This window comes from Apis laboriosa, unplaced genomic scaffold (assembly GCF_014066325.1).
Source record: "Apis laboriosa isolate Shangri-la unplaced genomic scaffold, ASM1406632v1 scaffold113_cov153, whole genome shotgun sequence".
Lineage (NCBI taxonomy): Eukaryota > Metazoa > Arthropoda > Insecta > Hymenoptera > Apidae > Apis > Apis laboriosa.
Genome location: NW_025220892.1, coordinates 1,013,574 through 1,032,951, shown reverse-complemented (window position 1 = coordinate 1,032,951; position 19,378 = coordinate 1,013,574). Strand labels below are relative to the sequence as shown.

The 19,378-nt window shown below is 30.0% G+C and overlaps 1 protein-coding gene across 3 annotated transcripts; it reads right to left on the bottom strand.

Annotated features, from left to right (window-relative positions):
- Nucleotides 1–9,414: 9,414 nt before the first annotated feature.
- On the bottom strand, nt 9,415–19,157 carry LOC122716293 (pre-rRNA 2'-O-ribose RNA methyltransferase FTSJ3). 3 transcript variants are annotated; one of them, XM_043939224.1, is made up of 8 exons: nt 19,076–19,157; nt 18,446–18,909; nt 17,423–18,362; nt 16,893–17,330; nt 16,426–16,810; nt 16,104–16,330; nt 11,358–11,524; nt 9,415–9,705 (listed from the first exon to the last, which is right to left on the bottom strand). In XM_043939224.1, exons 1-8 carry the CDS (start codon nt 19,140–19,142, stop codon nt 9,430–9,432), a joined length of 2,964 nt encoding a protein of 987 aa, XP_043795159.1. In that variant the 5' UTR covers nt 19,143–19,157; the 3' UTR covers nt 9,415–9,429. The 3 variants fall into 3 exon arrangements, with proteins under 3 accessions (XP_043795159.1, XP_043795174.1, XP_043795166.1); XM_043939239.1 differs by lacking the exon at nt 11,358–11,524 and having other exon boundaries at nt 9,551–9,705; XM_043939231.1 differs by lacking the exon at nt 9,415–9,705 and having other exon boundaries at nt 11,250–11,524.
- Between the last annotated feature and the right edge of the window lie 221 nt (nt 19,158–19,378).

Here is a 19,378-nt window from a genome sequence, read left to right as displayed (position 1 = left end):
GCGTGGCCCTCGCGTGCTTCCTCGTGCCTCAGCTTTATGCGTTTACGATTATTGACACGGCACCTAAATTGCCCGTCATAATTGTGTCTAGCTAGAAAGTATATTTATCTTTATGACCGTTTCCTCAAGTTATTCATTTATTTCTGAGATTAGATTTGTGTAGTTTGAACTTGCTTAATCTTCGTGGAACAAAAGAATCACAGAAGAATGAATTCGATATTTTATATTTCAACAATGAATAACACCAGCTTAAATGTCTATCAAAAACTGAATCACAAGCCAGAAAAACTCAAACTATATATATATACCTTCGTGAAATTAAATAAACTTGATCGAATAACCCGAGTCGAATAAAACTCTCTATCATTCTATGCTATGAGAATATATAAATAAGAAAAACAAGCTAAAACTGTCCTTCGAAAGACTCGAATAACGATGTTAAAGCTCGAACTGAAAACGAAAAGGACAAAGGAAATTTCTTCATCGTGCCTCTTCGTGTTCCTTACCATTTAGCGGTCGCTTCAAACGCTTATATCTTCAAACATTCCAGGTATAATACAACGGGCATTCTTCACGACATCGTACACTAATCGTTCTCAATGTCATCCATCCCATCCGAGTGGAAGGGAAATTTCGATCGTCGAAATATCCCATCCTTCCTTCCTTCCTTCCATCGAACGACAAAAATTCACGAGGCCGTGCGAGCGAGGACGAAGGGACAACAAGGAGGATCGCCTTTGTTCGCCTTTACCGACCCAGAAACCCGATTCTTTCTTCCTCTTCTTTTTCCTTTTCTCTCTCTCTCTCTCTCTCTCTCACACACACACATACACATACTCTCCTCTTTCCCTCTTCTCCTCTCCACCGATCGTGTATACGTACGCGCACGAGCCAGTTTTCGCGGAGGCCTCGTTAGTGAAAGTTACCACCTTTAGTGGGGGAGAAAGTGAAAGCCATTTCCGGGATAAACGGTGGCCGCCGACCGATCAAATTATATCAACGAGGCGGACTGATATTAATGGCCGTCCGATTACACGCGATACTTGTCCATCCGTGTCCGATATTCACGAGCCTAGAAACAGATGATAAGGATATTAGAATAGGTGTGTATTATCGTTAAATGAATATTACGTAAGGTAAGGTAGGGTGCAACAATCGAGATTAGGGAAATAGATTATTCATTGGATAAAATTTGGAATATTTATTTTAAATAGGAATTGCGATATTATAAAAATATTTGAAAATATTGGAATTGTTCAAATTCTATTTACATTCATTGAAGATTTCGAAGCAGAAAGACAAAATAAAATCTTTTCTATTCGCACTATTTTTGATACCGTATATTGACGGAGCAAATCTAATTAATAGGTTATGTCTATCTGAGAATAATCGTTGTCGCAAACTTTTTACGAAAAAACGCTTCCTACGGAAGTTCTTCGTTATTTTAATTTTAAAAATGATCGTATCAAGATTCGTAGGCGATTGTACACACTACATCATAGAATTAATCCCAGAAGGCGGATTAATATTAATAGCTGTTTGATTGCGCGAATATCAACACTTGTCCACCTTCGTGTTCACGTATACCACGATTACCATCGTACATTTTTCCAAACAATCCTCCCCCTCCCCTTTTTTCAATAGCACCGAATGAACTATGTGTGTAGATGTTCTATTTTAAAAAAACGCATCGCGAGAAAATAAATCTTCCTGGTTGCCGATGAAGCAATTACGATAGAAAGTGTGACAATGCATGCTGTACACTGCAAGCCTGTTCAACGACTGTTGTTGCATCATTGAAATGAATTTACGTAACGACGGGAGAAGAAAGGATTAGACGTCGAAAGGGCAAACGGATATCAATTATTTCAATTATATCTTTTTATCTATTCGAAAATAAACGTTATCGTATTTCTGAAATCGAATTCGATATATATCGACATCTCGAATTGTTTAGTTAATTAATCGATTATTTATCGATCGATCTCGATTTTCAATAATCTCCAATTTCGATATATCTTTTTTTCCGATATCATCGAGCACACTTTCAGTTCGAATTAAAATCCGAAATCTAAAATTCTCGAATGCAAATAGAGATGTAAAGATCGAAGAATCGCGTTCGATTGCGAAATCGAGGGAACGAGAACGCGTAAAAAAAGTGAGAAGGAAAAGGCGTTCCTTTTCTTTTTTTTTTTTTTTCTTTCTTTCTTTCTTTTTCCTTTTTCTGTATTTATCCCCATATTTATCGAAACGCGAACACACGAAGAGAACACGCGGCGCGTGGTACTCGAAAAGGGAAAGGGGACTCGGAAAGTGGAACACGGCCAATGGCCCGATGACCCCCTGACACACATTTCACGGCTCGTCTCAACGAAAGTGAAAAGAATCGACCGATTTACGATCGTCAGATTTACGGCATACGTACGTACTTGACGAATTGTATTTCATCCAATTACGTGTCGTCTTCTTTAAACGAGGATCGTAAAACACATATATACGTATCGAAATATACGATTATTGCGCGACGAAAATTATATTCGTTCCTTCCTGATCGATATACTTACTCGATGGCGTTTACGAGCCGACTGTACAAATCGTCTCTATAAATTAGTTTTTCTCCACGCGTGTTATGTTTACATACACATAATTCCGTGAATTTGACACTGGGAAGTAACGTTACACGTTTATACGTAGTGAAAATAAATAAATACGTATAATCGATTCACTTCTGTCTATAATTCAACAATAAATTTTGAACAAAAGCATTTTTATATTATTTACAATATATATATTATTTTAAAAATAATTTTATTGTAATTTTATTGTAAAAATAAAAAACGTAAAGATGATTGTTTATACAAATTTGATACTGTTAATGTTAATCTAAGCTAACATACCAATCTCTAATCAGATGCATACATAAAATATTTATTTTATTAATAAAATACTTCTCACAAGGATACAAGCGGTACTTAAATTCTGTAATATCGATCGAGAAACGTCCCTTGAATACGAGAATGTACGAAATAATACGAAAGAGTTGCAATAATAAATATATGCATTGATATTATCGATGAAGCAAGAGATTTTCATGAGAGAAAGAATGCAGTTCTAAAAATACAAATTGGACAAATTTTACCGAAGAAACAAACAAAACTTCTCTCTAATGGGGTAAAATTGAAATGCAAATCGTTCACAGCGTGAATCAATTCGAGATTTGGGTAAAATAACCGCAAAAGGGTCTGTGTTCCATGCGGTGAAAACTCGGTTTCGAGATGTTGCCCTTGATGCCTTATAACTTTCGTAAACATCTCTAGAAAGTGTCGCTTTCTCTAGAATAAAGATGATCCTTGACGAATCATCGGAACTACTTTGGTCGACCCTCGCCTTGACCAAGGATGTTCAAATAACAAGGCGATCGTTATAAAATTGGTTAAAGAGAAAAAGAAAAATCTCGTTCATCTTTAAAAGCAATCGATTTAAAGTTTTTTTTTTTTTTTTTTTTGCAAAAATAACGAAGAATATCTTCGATTTTGATTTTTCATTTCTCGAAACAACGACTTGAAAATTTTTGAATAATTTGAATATTTTTTTTATTTTATTATTCATGCATATAGAAGGCTATATATTTTTCTACATTCATTATTTTATTAATTTTGTAATTGTCTCCTAGCACTTTTTATAACAAAAAAAATGAATAAATTATACTATCTCACGGGATAATAATTTCCAACAGACATTTTCCATGAAAAAAGGCAATGATTCGTGATAAACAAATAAATAAAAACTCAAGTTTGTATTTAAAAAATTTCATTCATTTTTTTAATTTTTAAAAAATTAATCGATTATCCAGTGACTGGATCTATTTTACGCCGTAGCAAGTTTATGAAAAAATATTTATCATATCGAAATCGTAAAGCGAAACTAAAAGAACAATCTCAGTATTGATGACAGTCCTTGGTCAACAAAAGAACGGTCACGTTATTGAGCTTGGATTAGCCCTATCCCTGCTTATCGTCTCGATATCCTTGGCTCTGTTTTTAGCCTCAAATCGCGGGCATAGGTGCACTTTGGCCTCTGTTTTACACACACACACATATGCTCACATATTAAATCCGGTATATATTAACCACTTGAGTAAACGAGCACGTAACTTCGTTGTTCTAACAATAACCGCAGCGACGCGCACACGGAAATCGAATCCGGTTTTGGTAACTGGAATGGCACAACGCACAATTTTTCGCCCACCATCTTAATACTATTTTCAAAGATTGATTATAAGAAACATGTAAAAACGATATTCGTATTCCAATTTTATTTTAATTATCGTGATGTCATTCGTAGCGATTTCAAAAAAAAAAAAAAAAAAAAAGGTCGATCAAATTAGCAAATTAGATTCACGTGACGGTTTATGAATATGTAAAGCGCGATGAATCGCGTGATATTTTTAGTACAGTGTCACTTGGAAATAAAATGAAACCAATTGTTAAAAGTTTTATTAAGTTACTTTCTTTAATCTTCTAAAGAAAAGATTAAACTCGCCGCGAAATTTCAAAAAAAAGAAAAACTTACCAGCTCGCTCCTTAAAGAGTTTTAAAAGAAAAAAAGAAGATTGTCCAATCTGTAATTTTTTAATTCTCGTTCATAACGAAAGAGTATATAGAATAAGTATACAACAGCGAATGGTATAACAAGTGGCTAGATTTTCAGGGAACGATCAAGTTTCCTTGAAGTCACGCTTAATAATAGACATTTTCGATAGTCGTATATGCCATTGGTGTGTATACCAAGTCGAATGACGACTGTTCATTCAGGAAGCCAACTATTTCCGATGCCCAAACGTGTTTCCCCGATACGACACAGATACGAAAATCTGGCTGTGGCGTGGTAACCACCGGTTATTAATACCGACTAAATAACAGGTTGACCTTCGACGGATACGTCTCGATGTATTTTAGCGCCAGGACGGGAAACGGCGCGCGTCGGGAGACACACGGCGAGACGCAAGCACCATGAAGAGCAGGCAGGATTCACGTACCATTGAACGTGGTCCAAAAATCCTTCGTTAAACGATCGAGTAACGCGTCTGCATTCGCTTTGTCATTGTCGTCGTTGCAAAGTGACGGCAGTTAAAACCGACAATGTGACACGAGAGAGAGNAGAGAGAGAGAGAGAGAGAGAGAGAGAGAGAGAGAGAGAGAGAGAGAGAGAGAGAGCATCGAACATTTTTACGAGGCATTGTTGGAAAGATCGCGCCCGTTATACGACGATTCGCGTCGCAAAGGTGCGTCAAGAAGTTTTAGGGCCACGATTTTTATTCACGGAGATAAATTCGAAAAGGCGTCGATTACTTTTTTTTTTTTTTACGATGAGTCTATAAATCTTGTAATTTCGATCTCGAAAGGAAATGATATGGATCGGCTATGCTCTTGAATGACGATGTATTTGGATGTTAAAAGAAACGTGATACGATTTTCACGAAGTATCGGTATATTTTTACAACGTTTTCGAAATTTCATAACGCGCCATCGCCTTTTCGAAATGATTCAGAGCGTCTAAAGAAAGAGTCGAACGATTCTGAAACTTTGGAATAAATTCGACGTAACAAAGAGGAGACGGTTCAAGGTTTCCCTTTGGCGTGTCTAAAGAAAAAAAAAAAAAAAAAAAAAGAAAAAAAAAATGTATATTTTTGCCACGGCGCGTTTCTTTTAGAGAAGAATACAGGCAAAGAAATAATACGGAGCAACGGAGGTCGCAAATCATACCGAGTTACCCTTCGACCCCATGGAAATCCATTACGAGATTTCAGGGACGAATGTTTTGAGAATATTCAACGCCGTAACGGTTCAGGAGGGAGCAATAAATTATCCGACAGTCAAAAGGACCCGATGTTTTCCCAATTTCAGGTGTAGTCGATTATGAGAGGAAAGTCAGGATTGTAAACGTTTAACAACGGCCTCCTCAAAGCTTTACAATTCTTTGAAAAATTATATTCCGTAACAATGGGCACTAACAACCGTACGTTATTTACGAATCGTCTAATCTAGCTGGTAATTTCAATTCAAATCTTAATCAATTAATCTCACAAAATTATTCATTAAATTTTCATATTTTGGTGTTGTCAAGTTGAAACAATAATTAATCATATTAAAAATACTCTGGTCCCGTGATATTACAAATGCAAATCAAGAAATACAATTCTATTTTTATACGAGACACAGTCTCTTCTTTGTATCCTACTTCGCAGTTCGCCACTTTAGAATCATCACATGATCAACGAAGTATACCCTGAACAACTTTAAAACGATCCTAAAATCGATCGACACGTATACGCTTTGAAATTCAAAAACAAACTATGTGTTTCCCTGCCACCACGAGCCAATAAAATCGATGATATACCTTTTCTACGTTCTATCTGCTTTATTTTCTACCGTGTAGTTCTCGACCAAGGTCGAAGTCGCGTCCGCCATTCAACAACCGATCTCCTCATCCTCTTCCAGCCTTCCGCCTTCCATCTCTCTATCTCGTTCCGCGTATAACCCCCCTCCTCTTCCCGCGATTTGCAGTTCGTGGAGCGTGCTTGGAACAACAATCGAATGCGGAAAAATTCTTGACAAGGCCGCGGATGTCAAGGACATCTAGCGCACACATAGCCGTCGCACCTGACTTACACGTTACAATGGACCACAATGCTGCAGAATCGTTCTTCTTCTTTTTTTTTTCTTTTTTTCCTCGGTCAAAACCAAGAGTCTCTCGTCGTTAATGAACGATTGAACGTTCTTGCAATCCTCGTTTACAATGTATTACCGCTATTATTCGTTATCTTTCCTTTGTTACTCGACGAAGGTTGTCCATGCTCTGTTCGTAATGATCGAAAGCGGAATTTTCTGCGATAATCGGGATAAAACTCGCGAAAAGAGGAATAAACACGATATTCGATACTTATCGATGTAATGATATACTGCTGGAAAATTACCTGATTATCCTTCATATTCTGATTTTAATAAGGTATATTATTTATAATATCGAAATTATTCTACTTCTTAATCGATGTATTTAACTATGATTAAAATGGTAAATAGAAATTGTTGGATTCCTTTATGGTTTGCTTGAAATAATTGAAATAATGAAATTGATTTTTAGACTTAACAATATAATATTATATAATCTCATCAAAAAAAAAAAAATATCAATTACTCAGTGTTAATTTTTTTAAAAATAAATTCAAATAAATATAATATTTGTTCCTATTATTATTACTGGGTTTAAATTCTAAATCATAGATGGTAAGCTTAAACAGTCACGTAACTATTATTTCGCTCTACAAATTGAAGATTAATTCCATTAATACCATTTAAATCGAGGATCAAGCCGAACTGAAGGCTGAAGAAGCTAAGATTGTACGAAATTTAGAAGCAAAGCGGAGATCAACGAATAATTACCCTGAATTTCAATGATAGCCACGAGAAAACATGTGCGATCATTACTTACTTACTTGATTTTCGTGGAGCTTTTTTTTTTTTCCATTACGGCGATCGTGATTTTCCATCGTGAATCTTCAGTTCTGCGGTCGTGCCCTTGACGTGTTTCTTGATACGGCGTATACATAAACATATATTGACGTGCACACAACTAAGTACAGGTCACGAGGACGTGACGTCTTGATGAAGCATAAATGCATAGCCGGTTATGCACGTACGTCAACAAAAGTCGCTCATAACGCGACGTAGAAGGTGCTCCAAAATCCAGCTGCCTCGATGAATCACCTACAAGCATACAATGGTTAGGTCTATATCTTGGACACAAAGGTCATAAATGAATTGCTTTGGCAACTATGGAATAGTCACGGTAAGATATAAATAGACAGGATAGATGGAGGAGTTGTGTCGAAGGACGTAGGGATACAATTTTGTCATTTACGTGAATAAATAGGTATGAATAAAAGAATGGAAAAATAGATGATATAATCATGATATAATCTGATTTCCACGTTCAATTATTCAAATTAGAAAAAAGATATTTCTTATTAATAGTTGTAAATTATAAAATCAAAAATCAAAAATTTTGTAATTGATTAATATAATTCAAGTTTTTTATTAATAGCACAAAAGATAAAGTTTTATTATTAAAATTTGATTGTATAAATTATTTCATCAGATGTTCTATAATTAATGGATGTGAATTTTATTCGTTATGAATAACAAAAAAGAAAAAACAATTATGTTAAATTCGAAAATTTAAAATTGTTATTAACACGATAACAAGTTCACAAATAAATTCTATTTTAGAACAAAAATATAATAATTTTTTATCTTCGAGATTTTAAAATATAATAACTAACAATTAAGAATTTTATTGTAACTAGAACTAATATTTATTTCATGTATTGATCATTAAAATCATTATAATCGTGAAATAAAATTTTAAAAAAAAACCACGAATCGTGTTAATGACTTGTTAATTCATTGATTCATTGCGAATTCATTTTCTCCACGATATAATAACAAAAACCTGCGTGTAATTCACACGCATTAAATGAAAGAACGTATCTGAGGAAACGTACACGTGCAAATGTTTCACGTGTATAGAAATACAGAAGCACAGACCAAGCCTCGGGATTTCGGGTCGATAACCGTGACGTCAGTGAATTATACGAGAGAGGGTAAGGGAGAGGAAACGGAGCACGTTGATAGAGAGATAAGAGAGAGGAGAAAAATAGAAAAGTTGTTTATAGAAAACAAGAGAGAGAGAGAGAGAGAGAGAGAGAGAGAGAGAGAGAGAGAGAGAGAGAGAGGAGAAAAGGACGAGATAGAAGAGAGGAAAAGAAAAAAAAGACGGAACATTGTCAGTAAAGAAGGAAGAGAGAAGAAAGATCGCACTAAAAGGAGAGAAAAAATAGAAAGAAAGAAAGAGAGAGATGAAAAGGCGGATGAAGTTCAAGGTTACCGCGCTTGAATGCACGTCCCACGCGGAAAATAGGAAAAGAGGGCGAATATATTTTCCAGCTTCGAGGTGAAACATGAAACGCTGGCCGGATGGTGGGCGAATCAAATGATTTCCGGAAAGGAAATTTGTGGACAAACTTTATGTTCTATGAGACGATTTCCTGATCAATCATTAGCTATTTTAATCGAAAACCACTTCCAAAGTCCATATTTTCATGTCATCCAGTCGATGAACCATATTTTGATTAAAAACAAAATGAAGGTTTTTGAAGTTTTTTAGGAAAGTAATTATCAAATCTACAACATGATTAAATTATGACTGAATCAATATATAATTCGTTTATCCTATTAGATTTATTAATGATTATTAATATATATTATACTACCTATTTTCTTTCGTCTCCTATGTATGGAAAACGAAAACCATATAATGAAAAATTTTGCAATTTTGACTTGTCATCCAAATGACTAGTACTAATTATTATTACGTGTCGATGATGATACAAGTATAATGCATGTACTTGCAGCGAGACATGAGCTGGTAGGTAAAATTCAAAGTGATAAACAAGGATATTTTCTCGTTTTTTTCCAAGAATCGTGTATTCGGTGGGCGTTTCGTAATGAAACATCCAGGTGACATTATTACGAGGCGATAATTCTCGTGACTAAGTACAATGATGATGCGACTAATTCGTAGAATATTGTATCTTCTTATATATAATAATGTATCAATATTGTGGAAATATACTCGCCAAGAAATCTGCAAAAAAATCAGAATTATTAATTACAAATTTTAAATTCATGAAGAAATACAATTATAAATAATATAGATTTTTATTTATTTAGAAATTAAATCTAATTGAAATATAATCGATTAATGAGTTCATGTCTAATGTTTCTCATCAATCATCATTTTATCAGTCGTAATTGTATATATAATGCATAGGAATACGTTGTTCAAGGTAATTGGTATGAAACAGTCTCCAGCTACTACGTATTATTGTTCTTTCATAGATATGATGCAATTGCATGAATTGCAATCAATCACGGGACCACACTTAAAAGTTTCTATGAATTTAAATCGGTTGGTAATTTCACTTTTAGTTTTATAATTATGAAACAAAGATAATTGAAATACAGAGGATAAGTAGATTAAAACACTTATTCAGAAACGTTGAATTACATATGAGAGAAAAATGTTAATGAAAAATAAACAAATCTCTAGAACAAAAAAGAAAGAATAAAAAAAGAGAAAAAAAAAGTAGACACTTTGAAGTTGAAGTTAAGAAGGGTCAAGACACATGAAATTTTTATATGAATATATTTCATATATGAATGTTTCATGCTATTGAATTGCTGTTACGAAAAAATATTCTAGTTTACTCTATATAATTAAAAATTAATATATTAATAGCATTAGCCATGGAACGATATGCAAAATCTTTTAAACATTGCGGGTAACCGCATGTCCACTTAGAAAAGTAATTCTGAGAAGAGGAATTGGGCTAGATTCTTGTCCCATTGGCCTAGCAAACTCCAACTAGATCTCGAGTTTGTTGTCTCGGCTCTTCACTGTACTCAGACCGTAATCGTATTTGGGTTAGCATGTCCGGACGTGGCCCGGACGTGGCAACCTTGAACTTGCCACCCCGAATGGGCCAATATCAACTCCCAAACCCCTTTTCCATCGTGAGAAAAGGATGGATACCGGTAATATGTTCCAGGAAGGGAAGAAAATAATCGGAAATCTAAGGACATAACGAAGAATTTACTACTTTTAGACCGTACCACAAGGTCTTTCCGATCTTGCATCTTATAACTCGTTCAAAAATTGAATTTCGAGAAAAATATATTCTGAAACGATTGAAAGAGCATAGATTTAAATATTTTGTGGGCATAAATGTATGATATAATGGGAAATGATTTATGATAAAATGTTATAGTAAAATGTTATAATCGATATATATATATATATATATATATATATATAGAACATAATTTTCATTCTAGACATAAAGAAAATGTTGATAGATTTTTTAATTCACTAATGAAAAATATTATAATTTAATGAAAATAAGTGAACTTGTAACAATTGTTAAATCGAAAATTGATCGCAATCTAATCAAATAAGAAAGAATAGACGTATTACCTGTTGAAATTAAATCAAAAATTTGTACATTTTTTTTTTTAATATTGAAAAAGTTTATGTAGCTTTCATAAAGATTTTCATAATTTATCCGCACATTAAATATTCTATTCTAATTGATTTTTTATCTTTAAAATATAAAGTTTTTCTCTTAAATATTTCAAGCTAAATTCATTTATTTAAAAATAATGTTCATCTTTATTAACATTGTATGACTTCATAGCATATTAGGTGGATCTGCCTATAGAGATCAACTTTTTCCGAACCTTGAGGCGAATAAGATAGTCATGGACGACCTCGAGCAAGTGTTGGCTCCCGGCTACGTATAACGGATTGCCCGTGACCGGGGAGGACCTTGGCCATGGATGTACGTCGGATGTCGTGACGCAGGCGTCGCGACGCGCGCGTTTATTCCTTTCATGATTTCTTTTCGCTACAAGTTAAAAAAAAAATAAAAATCGAAAATATTCAAATTTATTCAATAAAATTAATAATAATTTAAATTAATAATTCAAATTATTGAATTTCTTTTCTTTTTGCAACATCTTTTAATTTAAAAAGTAATAAAATGTAAATAAATAAAATTAAAATTTTATAATTAAAACCAGATTTTATCTCAAATAAATTTCAATGAAACTTCTATGAAAAAAAAAAACAAAAAAATTAAAATAATATTTCATTTCTTATGACAAGAAATTTACACACAAGTTCATAAAGGGATATGTTATGCAAAATATAAATATCCTCTTAAATTTTATGAGAAGAAAGATCATAATATCTTTAAAATTAATTTTTACCTAGAATTAAAAATAGATTCCTTCGCAAAAAAATTTATAAAAATTTAATACTTCGTTGCTTTATATTTATAATTATATATTATAAATTGAAAAAAATCCTTCTATAGATATTTCTATTAGAAATCTTATAATAAAAATATTTAGTTCTTTTCCTGATTGTTTCTTTCAATACAATGTTCTTTTTTTTAATACAAAATGACTACAATTAGCTTTTCTTTTTCTGAAACTAAGGAAATAATAAATCAATTGTAAATAATTATTTTCAAAAAAATTCAAATTAAATATATAATAGAAAAAAAAGTAATAAGAAATTAAAAAATACATTTGTAGAAAATATATTTGTTTACATTTATTATATATTTATTTATTTATTTTTATGTCTTATAGTTACAATTCTTTTATATTAATCCAAATAACTCAATCCTATCTATTACTTTAAATTCATGTTACAATATATACAAGAAAAAGTTTTAATGGGGTAGGCGTTAATAGTTCAGCTTACCCTGAAACAATCGTCGACGACCTTGCATCAGTCTCAACCGGCAACTTACGACTAGCGATGGAACCGAAATTCTCATAATCTAATATCAAATCGAAACAAATTGAATATATAATGTGTTAAAAAAATACAAATGCAATACAATACAAATTTCAAGATGGCCACTCTCAATACTTAACGTTAATTTTTCATATATTTTTCCTATTATTACGTATTCTATTTCTTCCTGCATATTATAGTGTATATAATAGTGTATATATCGTTGCATAAAAAATGTATCGCTATCTAATATATTAATTGAAAATAATATGAAAATAAATATCCGGTACTTACTATGTTCTTTTGATAAGTTCATTCAGAAGATTTCAATATCATATAGGATGTAAATTATTCAATACAGATGCATAATTTTTCAAATCATCAAAATTTAAATTAATAACATTCTAAAAGCATTTAATGATATATATAGATCTTTAATAATACAGTCTAAAAATTACATTTTAGTTCGTGCCCATCGCTACTTATAACGGTTTGCCCGTGACCAGAGAAGACCTTGGCAATGACTTGCGCGACACGCTGCGACGCACGACAAGCCGGCTCATAGTGCGCATGCGTCAATTGCGCACGCATCTCGCTCGATGCATTTGGAGGTCGCATATCCCGTGCACACCGACTACAGCAACCTTGACCTTATACCTCGGCCCGCTAGCCAACGAGGTCCATCCCCTCTTGAACGGTTGAAGGTCATCAGCATAGTGGCTAGGAAGCCGGGACGAAAAGAGGGAGACAAGCTGATGGTAACGGCTGCGGAGAGTAAAAGAGGACCTAGCAAAATCCAGTCGCTCAATTTCTCTCGAGGACGCGTTAACGATTCTCAATTAACCGCGCGTCAGCCCTTGTCTCACTGCATCTACCCCCACTACTTCCATAACTTGACTATTTTTTTTTATATTTCGATCTAACTTTTCGCATTTACTTATTTTATTTTGATTCATATATTCACAATATTTTTATTATGAATACTATATTTCGTTTTGATTCAATGTTATTTATTTCATTTCTATTTTTTAGTTTTGTGATTCAAAGTTATATACGAACGACAAAGATTACAAGAAGAAAATTTCAACGTATCATCTTTTCAAAAGAATGAATATGTAAATGTTACGGCATATATAATGGAAAGTTTAAGTTTAATTTAAGTTTTTAAGTTAGTTAAAATTTAAGTTTAATTTAAGTTTTTAAGTTAGTTAAAGTTTAAGTTTTTTTATCTATTAAACACAATTAAATTCTAACTATGTATTTTGTTTATATTATATATTTTGTTATATTTATATACATATTATATAAATGATATAAATGATTATTCAAGATTTGACATGGTAAGTAACTAAAGTATTCATTAATTATATTTGTTAATTTTGAATGTTTATTTATATTTAATTAATAAAATAATTTTTTAAAATGTCAATAAATTTTTTGTTTTAAAGATCAAAATAACACATATTTTAATAATAAAGCAAAAATAAAATAAAATTTATTAAGATAACTGCGATAATCTATCAATTTTAATATAAACAAAATCAAAGAAACATTTTTTTAATTTTCAATTTAAAATTAAAAATAGAAGTTATATATTTATCGAACTTATTTTATGAATTATTCAATAATAAAAAATCAATTGAAAAGATTCTAATATAATATACTTAATAAATTAACTAATAACTGTGCAATCTATAAAAAAAAATTCGATGCGATTGTAAAAGAAATTACAAAATCTTAATACTTATATCTAGTGGAAATTACACTGTGGAAATGAAATGCTTGTCTCGTAAATGATTCTCGTACAGATTAGAGACGGTGAAAAGTCGAGGTCGCCCTTGACGTAAGCGTCAACCGCGTAAAGAACACAAATACCGATGGTCTTTCATAAAAGAATCTAAGTCAGGAAACTTGACCGAGTAATATCAATTATTCATTGTTTATATTTTTGAAACAAAAAACATTATAAAACAAAATTTAAAAAAAAACAAAATTATTTTATCAATATTTAAAATTGTTGAAATCATATATTGTTATTGATTATTATAGCATATTAAACTTCTAATATTATCAAAAAAATGTTTTAACAAATATGTTTTTCATTTGCTATATAATCTATTTCTCAATTGTGAATATTTCTGATGCAATATTTCTCATCATAATTTTAACTCAAGTTAAAAGCCATCAGATCAGTTCAAGGCTTCGGAATTTACCAAGTTCAACCTTCTCATAAATAATTTTCAAATAATTCAATAAAAAAAAATCGATAATATACATATTTAAATATATATAATTAAAATATTGTATTTCATCGTATTATGAAATTTATATATCAGTAAATTTAATCTTAACATCAACCATTGCAATAGATCGCCTTTATATTAATTATATCATAATTGATATTTTCTGCCAATTAAAACAAATGCTTAGATGACAAAAAACTTTTGAATAACGAGTAATAAAAAATAAAAAAAAATAAGAACATGATAGAAGATTCGTAATTACAAATCATATATAAATGTAGAAGCATATTTGTAAAAATATACCAATGATGAAGCCGATGAGAACGATGATGAGATTTTTGGCAGCGAGCCAAAAAAAGTTTCATCGACTACTTTCATTGCAACGACGATGTAAAACGATCTTTCTAAATGCCATCGGCCTTGTCCTTGACATCGACCACAGCGTCCCGACACTACGCAGCTATGATTGCATCAGAATGTTCGATGTATGGAATACACCAGGAAGGAAGTTAGTAAAAAGCAAAAAAGATAAGAGAGAAGTAATATTAAGTCGATCATAGTAGGAGATTTCACATAGTTGGACAAGTGGATAGTAAAATTTATTTATATCATTTATTTTTTGCATGCTATATGATTTTATAAATTACATTTTTACATTTAAGTTATTTTAAAACAAATATTTTTATTTGTACTTTTTTATTTTTTATTATTTTAATAGACTTTTTTCATACCAATTAAAAAATCCGGATATATAAATTTATATATAAAATTTTTTGGAAGTATTTTATGAAATATAAAATATATAGTAACATAAATATATAAAATATCTATCTAATTATATAAATTGAATATTTAAAAACTCGATTATTTGAAAATTACAATTTGTGATAAAAAATTGTAATATACTTTGATATATCAAAATTGAATAAAAATATATAAATTTATAAAACAAATAATTTAATATTATAAATATATAAATAAATTTCAATATATATTTATATAATATATATATAAATATATAAATATATATATATATTTTTACTATATATATATATTTTTTTTTATTCAATTTTTATGTATCAAAGTACATTGCAATTTTTGATCACAAAGTGCAATTTTCAAATAATTGAGTTTTTAAATATTCAATTTATTATAATTAGATATTTTATTATTATTATATATAATAATAATAATAATTGTATAAGTTATATATACAATACATATTTATGTACAAAATATAATATTAAAATTTCAAGGAAAATAGTATCTATCATGTATTCAAGTAGATAATTTATTACTTAGTTTCCTATTTTTAATGCATTATATTGAATGTTGAAGTTTCAGAATAATGAAAATCACTAATATGATCATTTTATATGAGAATAAAATAAAAAAATTAAATTAAATTAAATTACTTTAATTTTTTTCCCTTACGATTTTTAGGTTTTCCTTGAGGTGGTTTACCATGATTCTTTTTTCCACGTTTTTTAGTTTTTTCTTTTGCTTTTGTTGCACGTAAATCTTTTTTCATTCTCGGATCAACCAGTTTATAACGTCCTTTAACGCCAGGTGGTCTTTTCGTTTTCTTTTGTGTCATATGTTTTTTCATGACTACATAAGTAACATCTTTTTTCGGCTCTTTATGAGCTTTCTTATATAAACTAGAAAAATAAAAGATCACAAATAATCAATTTCATATGCATGCATAAATACATAAAAAATATATAAAATTTTTTAAATAAAAATTAATGCTTACGTTTGTATTTGTTTTGCTTTTTCTTTATTACTAATATCAGTATTATCCATTATTGATTCCACTTTCTTTTTTGCTTTTTCTAATTTACGTAACGCTCTACGCTTTTTTCTTGCCTTTGCTTCTATTACCTTTTTGATTGGTCTAATATTTAAATCTTCAACACGTTTTTTATATTCGTTAACAAGTTCATTTGGTACTGGTATTACATTTTTCATGTGTTTTTCTTCATCTTGCATAAACCAATCTGGTAATTTTTCGTCATTAAATGCATATCTATTCCAAGCTGAATCTATTAAGTTCCTTCGAATTTTTTTACTCTGTATTAACAATGACCCTAATGCTAAATCTTCTTCTGATAAATGTTTCCTTTTCTTTAATTTATTATCTATATATTATAAAAATAGTTATATTAAATCTTTTATTTACTAAATAAATTTTATTGTATAATATCCATATAACATACTCACTTATTTGAGAATTATCTTTGTCACTAATTTCATTTCTTTTAGATTTTTTCATCATTTTATTCACATCATAATCAGAATCTAAATCATCATTATTAAGATCATTATTATTTTTATCATCATGTCTTTTTTTTTTTATATTTTTATGATTTTTTATTTTATTTTCTTTATCACTATCTGCAGAAATGTCTTCTCCTATAATATGACCACCTTTCTTTTTATATTCCTCGACCATTTTATCCAATTCAAAATCTTCATCTTTTTCATCTTCTAAATTTTTAAATATATCCTTTTCAAACCATAATTCTGCTTTGTGAATTCTTTTAGTTTTTTTGTCTCTATGATCTAAATCAGTTAATAAAGGATTCTCGAAATCTTCTTCAATATTTTTTTTTTTTTTTTTAATGTTTTTAATATTTTCATCATCAGATTCATTTAAACCTAAAATTTAATTGTATAATTGCATAAAAATATTAATAAAAATATATAATAATTTTATAAAAAATTATATATTTAAATAATGTATAAAATACCTAAATCTGATTTATTACTATCTGAATCATTATCTGAAGCATCATCTGAATCATCTGGTTCACTATCTTCTGATTTATAATATAAGCCTGAACTATCTAAATGTCCTTTATCTTTTTTATATATCATTTTTTTTGTTTTTTTTTGTTCTGTATCTGAATCTACATCACTTTCTGCTAGTATATTAGGATCTTGATCCATTATATTTTCTAACTGTTGATGTGTTTTAATTTCTTTCAAACTAAACATATCATCTCCTTCCAATATAGGTCCTTCATTTCCTTTATGTATCATTTTTAAATTAAGTCGTTCATTTAATTTTTGTCTCTGTTTGTTGGCCTTTTTTTTCTTTCGTTTAAGATCTCTAGCTTCATTTTCTTTAAGTTCTTCAATTTGTTTTCTAATTTGTTCATCTTCTATATCTTCCAGTTCTTCTTGACTCATAGGTGCTGTTTCTATTGTTTCATCAAGCAAATTTTGTATATTTTCATCTATTGGTTCCTTTTCTTTCAAAGATTCCTTTATTATCTTCCACCAATTAATTAAATTTCGTAAATCCTTTTTACCTAATACTTTAATATCTTTACAACATTCCTTAATTTCCTTAGTTGTTTTTTCATGATTAGTTATTATTTCATCATCAAAAACAATTTCAGAAGTATTCTGCAATGCTTCCACAACATTTTCATATGCTATAAAATCTTTAACAGATAATTTATGGTATAAAGTATAATCATTTTCTGGATAACCTTCTACTTTATCTTTTTTTTTTGTAGGATTAAATATATTTAATTTATTTGTAGGTTCTATCTCTAATTCAGAAAAAACATATTTTGGATCTAAAAATTTAGGATCTAATTTATCTGGTGCAATATAATATTGACAAACAACAAAAATTTCAGCAGATTCTGTACGTGATGCTTGTGGTTTAGTTGCATGTACCTTAAACAAAATACACAAATAAAATACACAAACAAAATATCAATATAATAAAAATTATTTTTGTAATAAAAAAAATTATATACCTTTTTAAATAATTGTTTTAATACCCAAATCAATGGATTATAATCTTTTGAACGAAAGACTTTTGTAATAAACCAACCACCAGACCGCAAAAAATGCGTTGCCATTTTAAGAGCACTTAAAGTTAAAACAATTTGTTGATATGCATCATGGAGCCAATTTTTACCTACATTTGGTGCTCCATCATGTAATATAACATCAGCTTTCCAGGTTTTTAATTCACGTGTTATTGATACACGGCATTTATCCGTTGTAATATCTTCTATTAAACTGATACATCCTGGAATGGGTTTTATAGGAAACAAATCTACACCTATTACTATGGAAGATACTGGCATATTCTGCCGAGCAACTTGCATCCATCCTCCAGGAGCTGCACATAAATCTATACATACTCGAGATTTTTGTAAAAATTCAAATTTCCGATTCAGTTGAATCAATTTGAAAGCCGCACGTGATCTATAACCTATAAAATATAATTTATTAAAAAAATAATTTTACATCATATATTATCAATAATAATGTAATTTTGAAAATATATCATAATTTAAAATTTAATATTAAAATATTCATTAAATGAATAAGGTTATTTTTATTTTTTTTATAAAATAATATTATTTCAAAATATTTACCCGTTTCCTTTGCTAATTGATAAAATTTATCTTTTCTTTGTTTTCCAATTTTTCCTTTTTTACCCATTTTAATTTATAAACGATTTTATTTTTTATAGAAAACTTATTTCAATGAAAAATATTTCTCTACAAAAATAATGGTGGTGTACTAGTGCTATATTATAGTCCATATATATCCATATATAAGATATTTTAGAAGTGGGGATAAAGAAAAATAATGGATATTTAGAAAATACATTTATTTTTAGGAAAAAACATCAACCTACTTCCAAATGCAAAAGAAAGTCTTTTATGTATAAACAT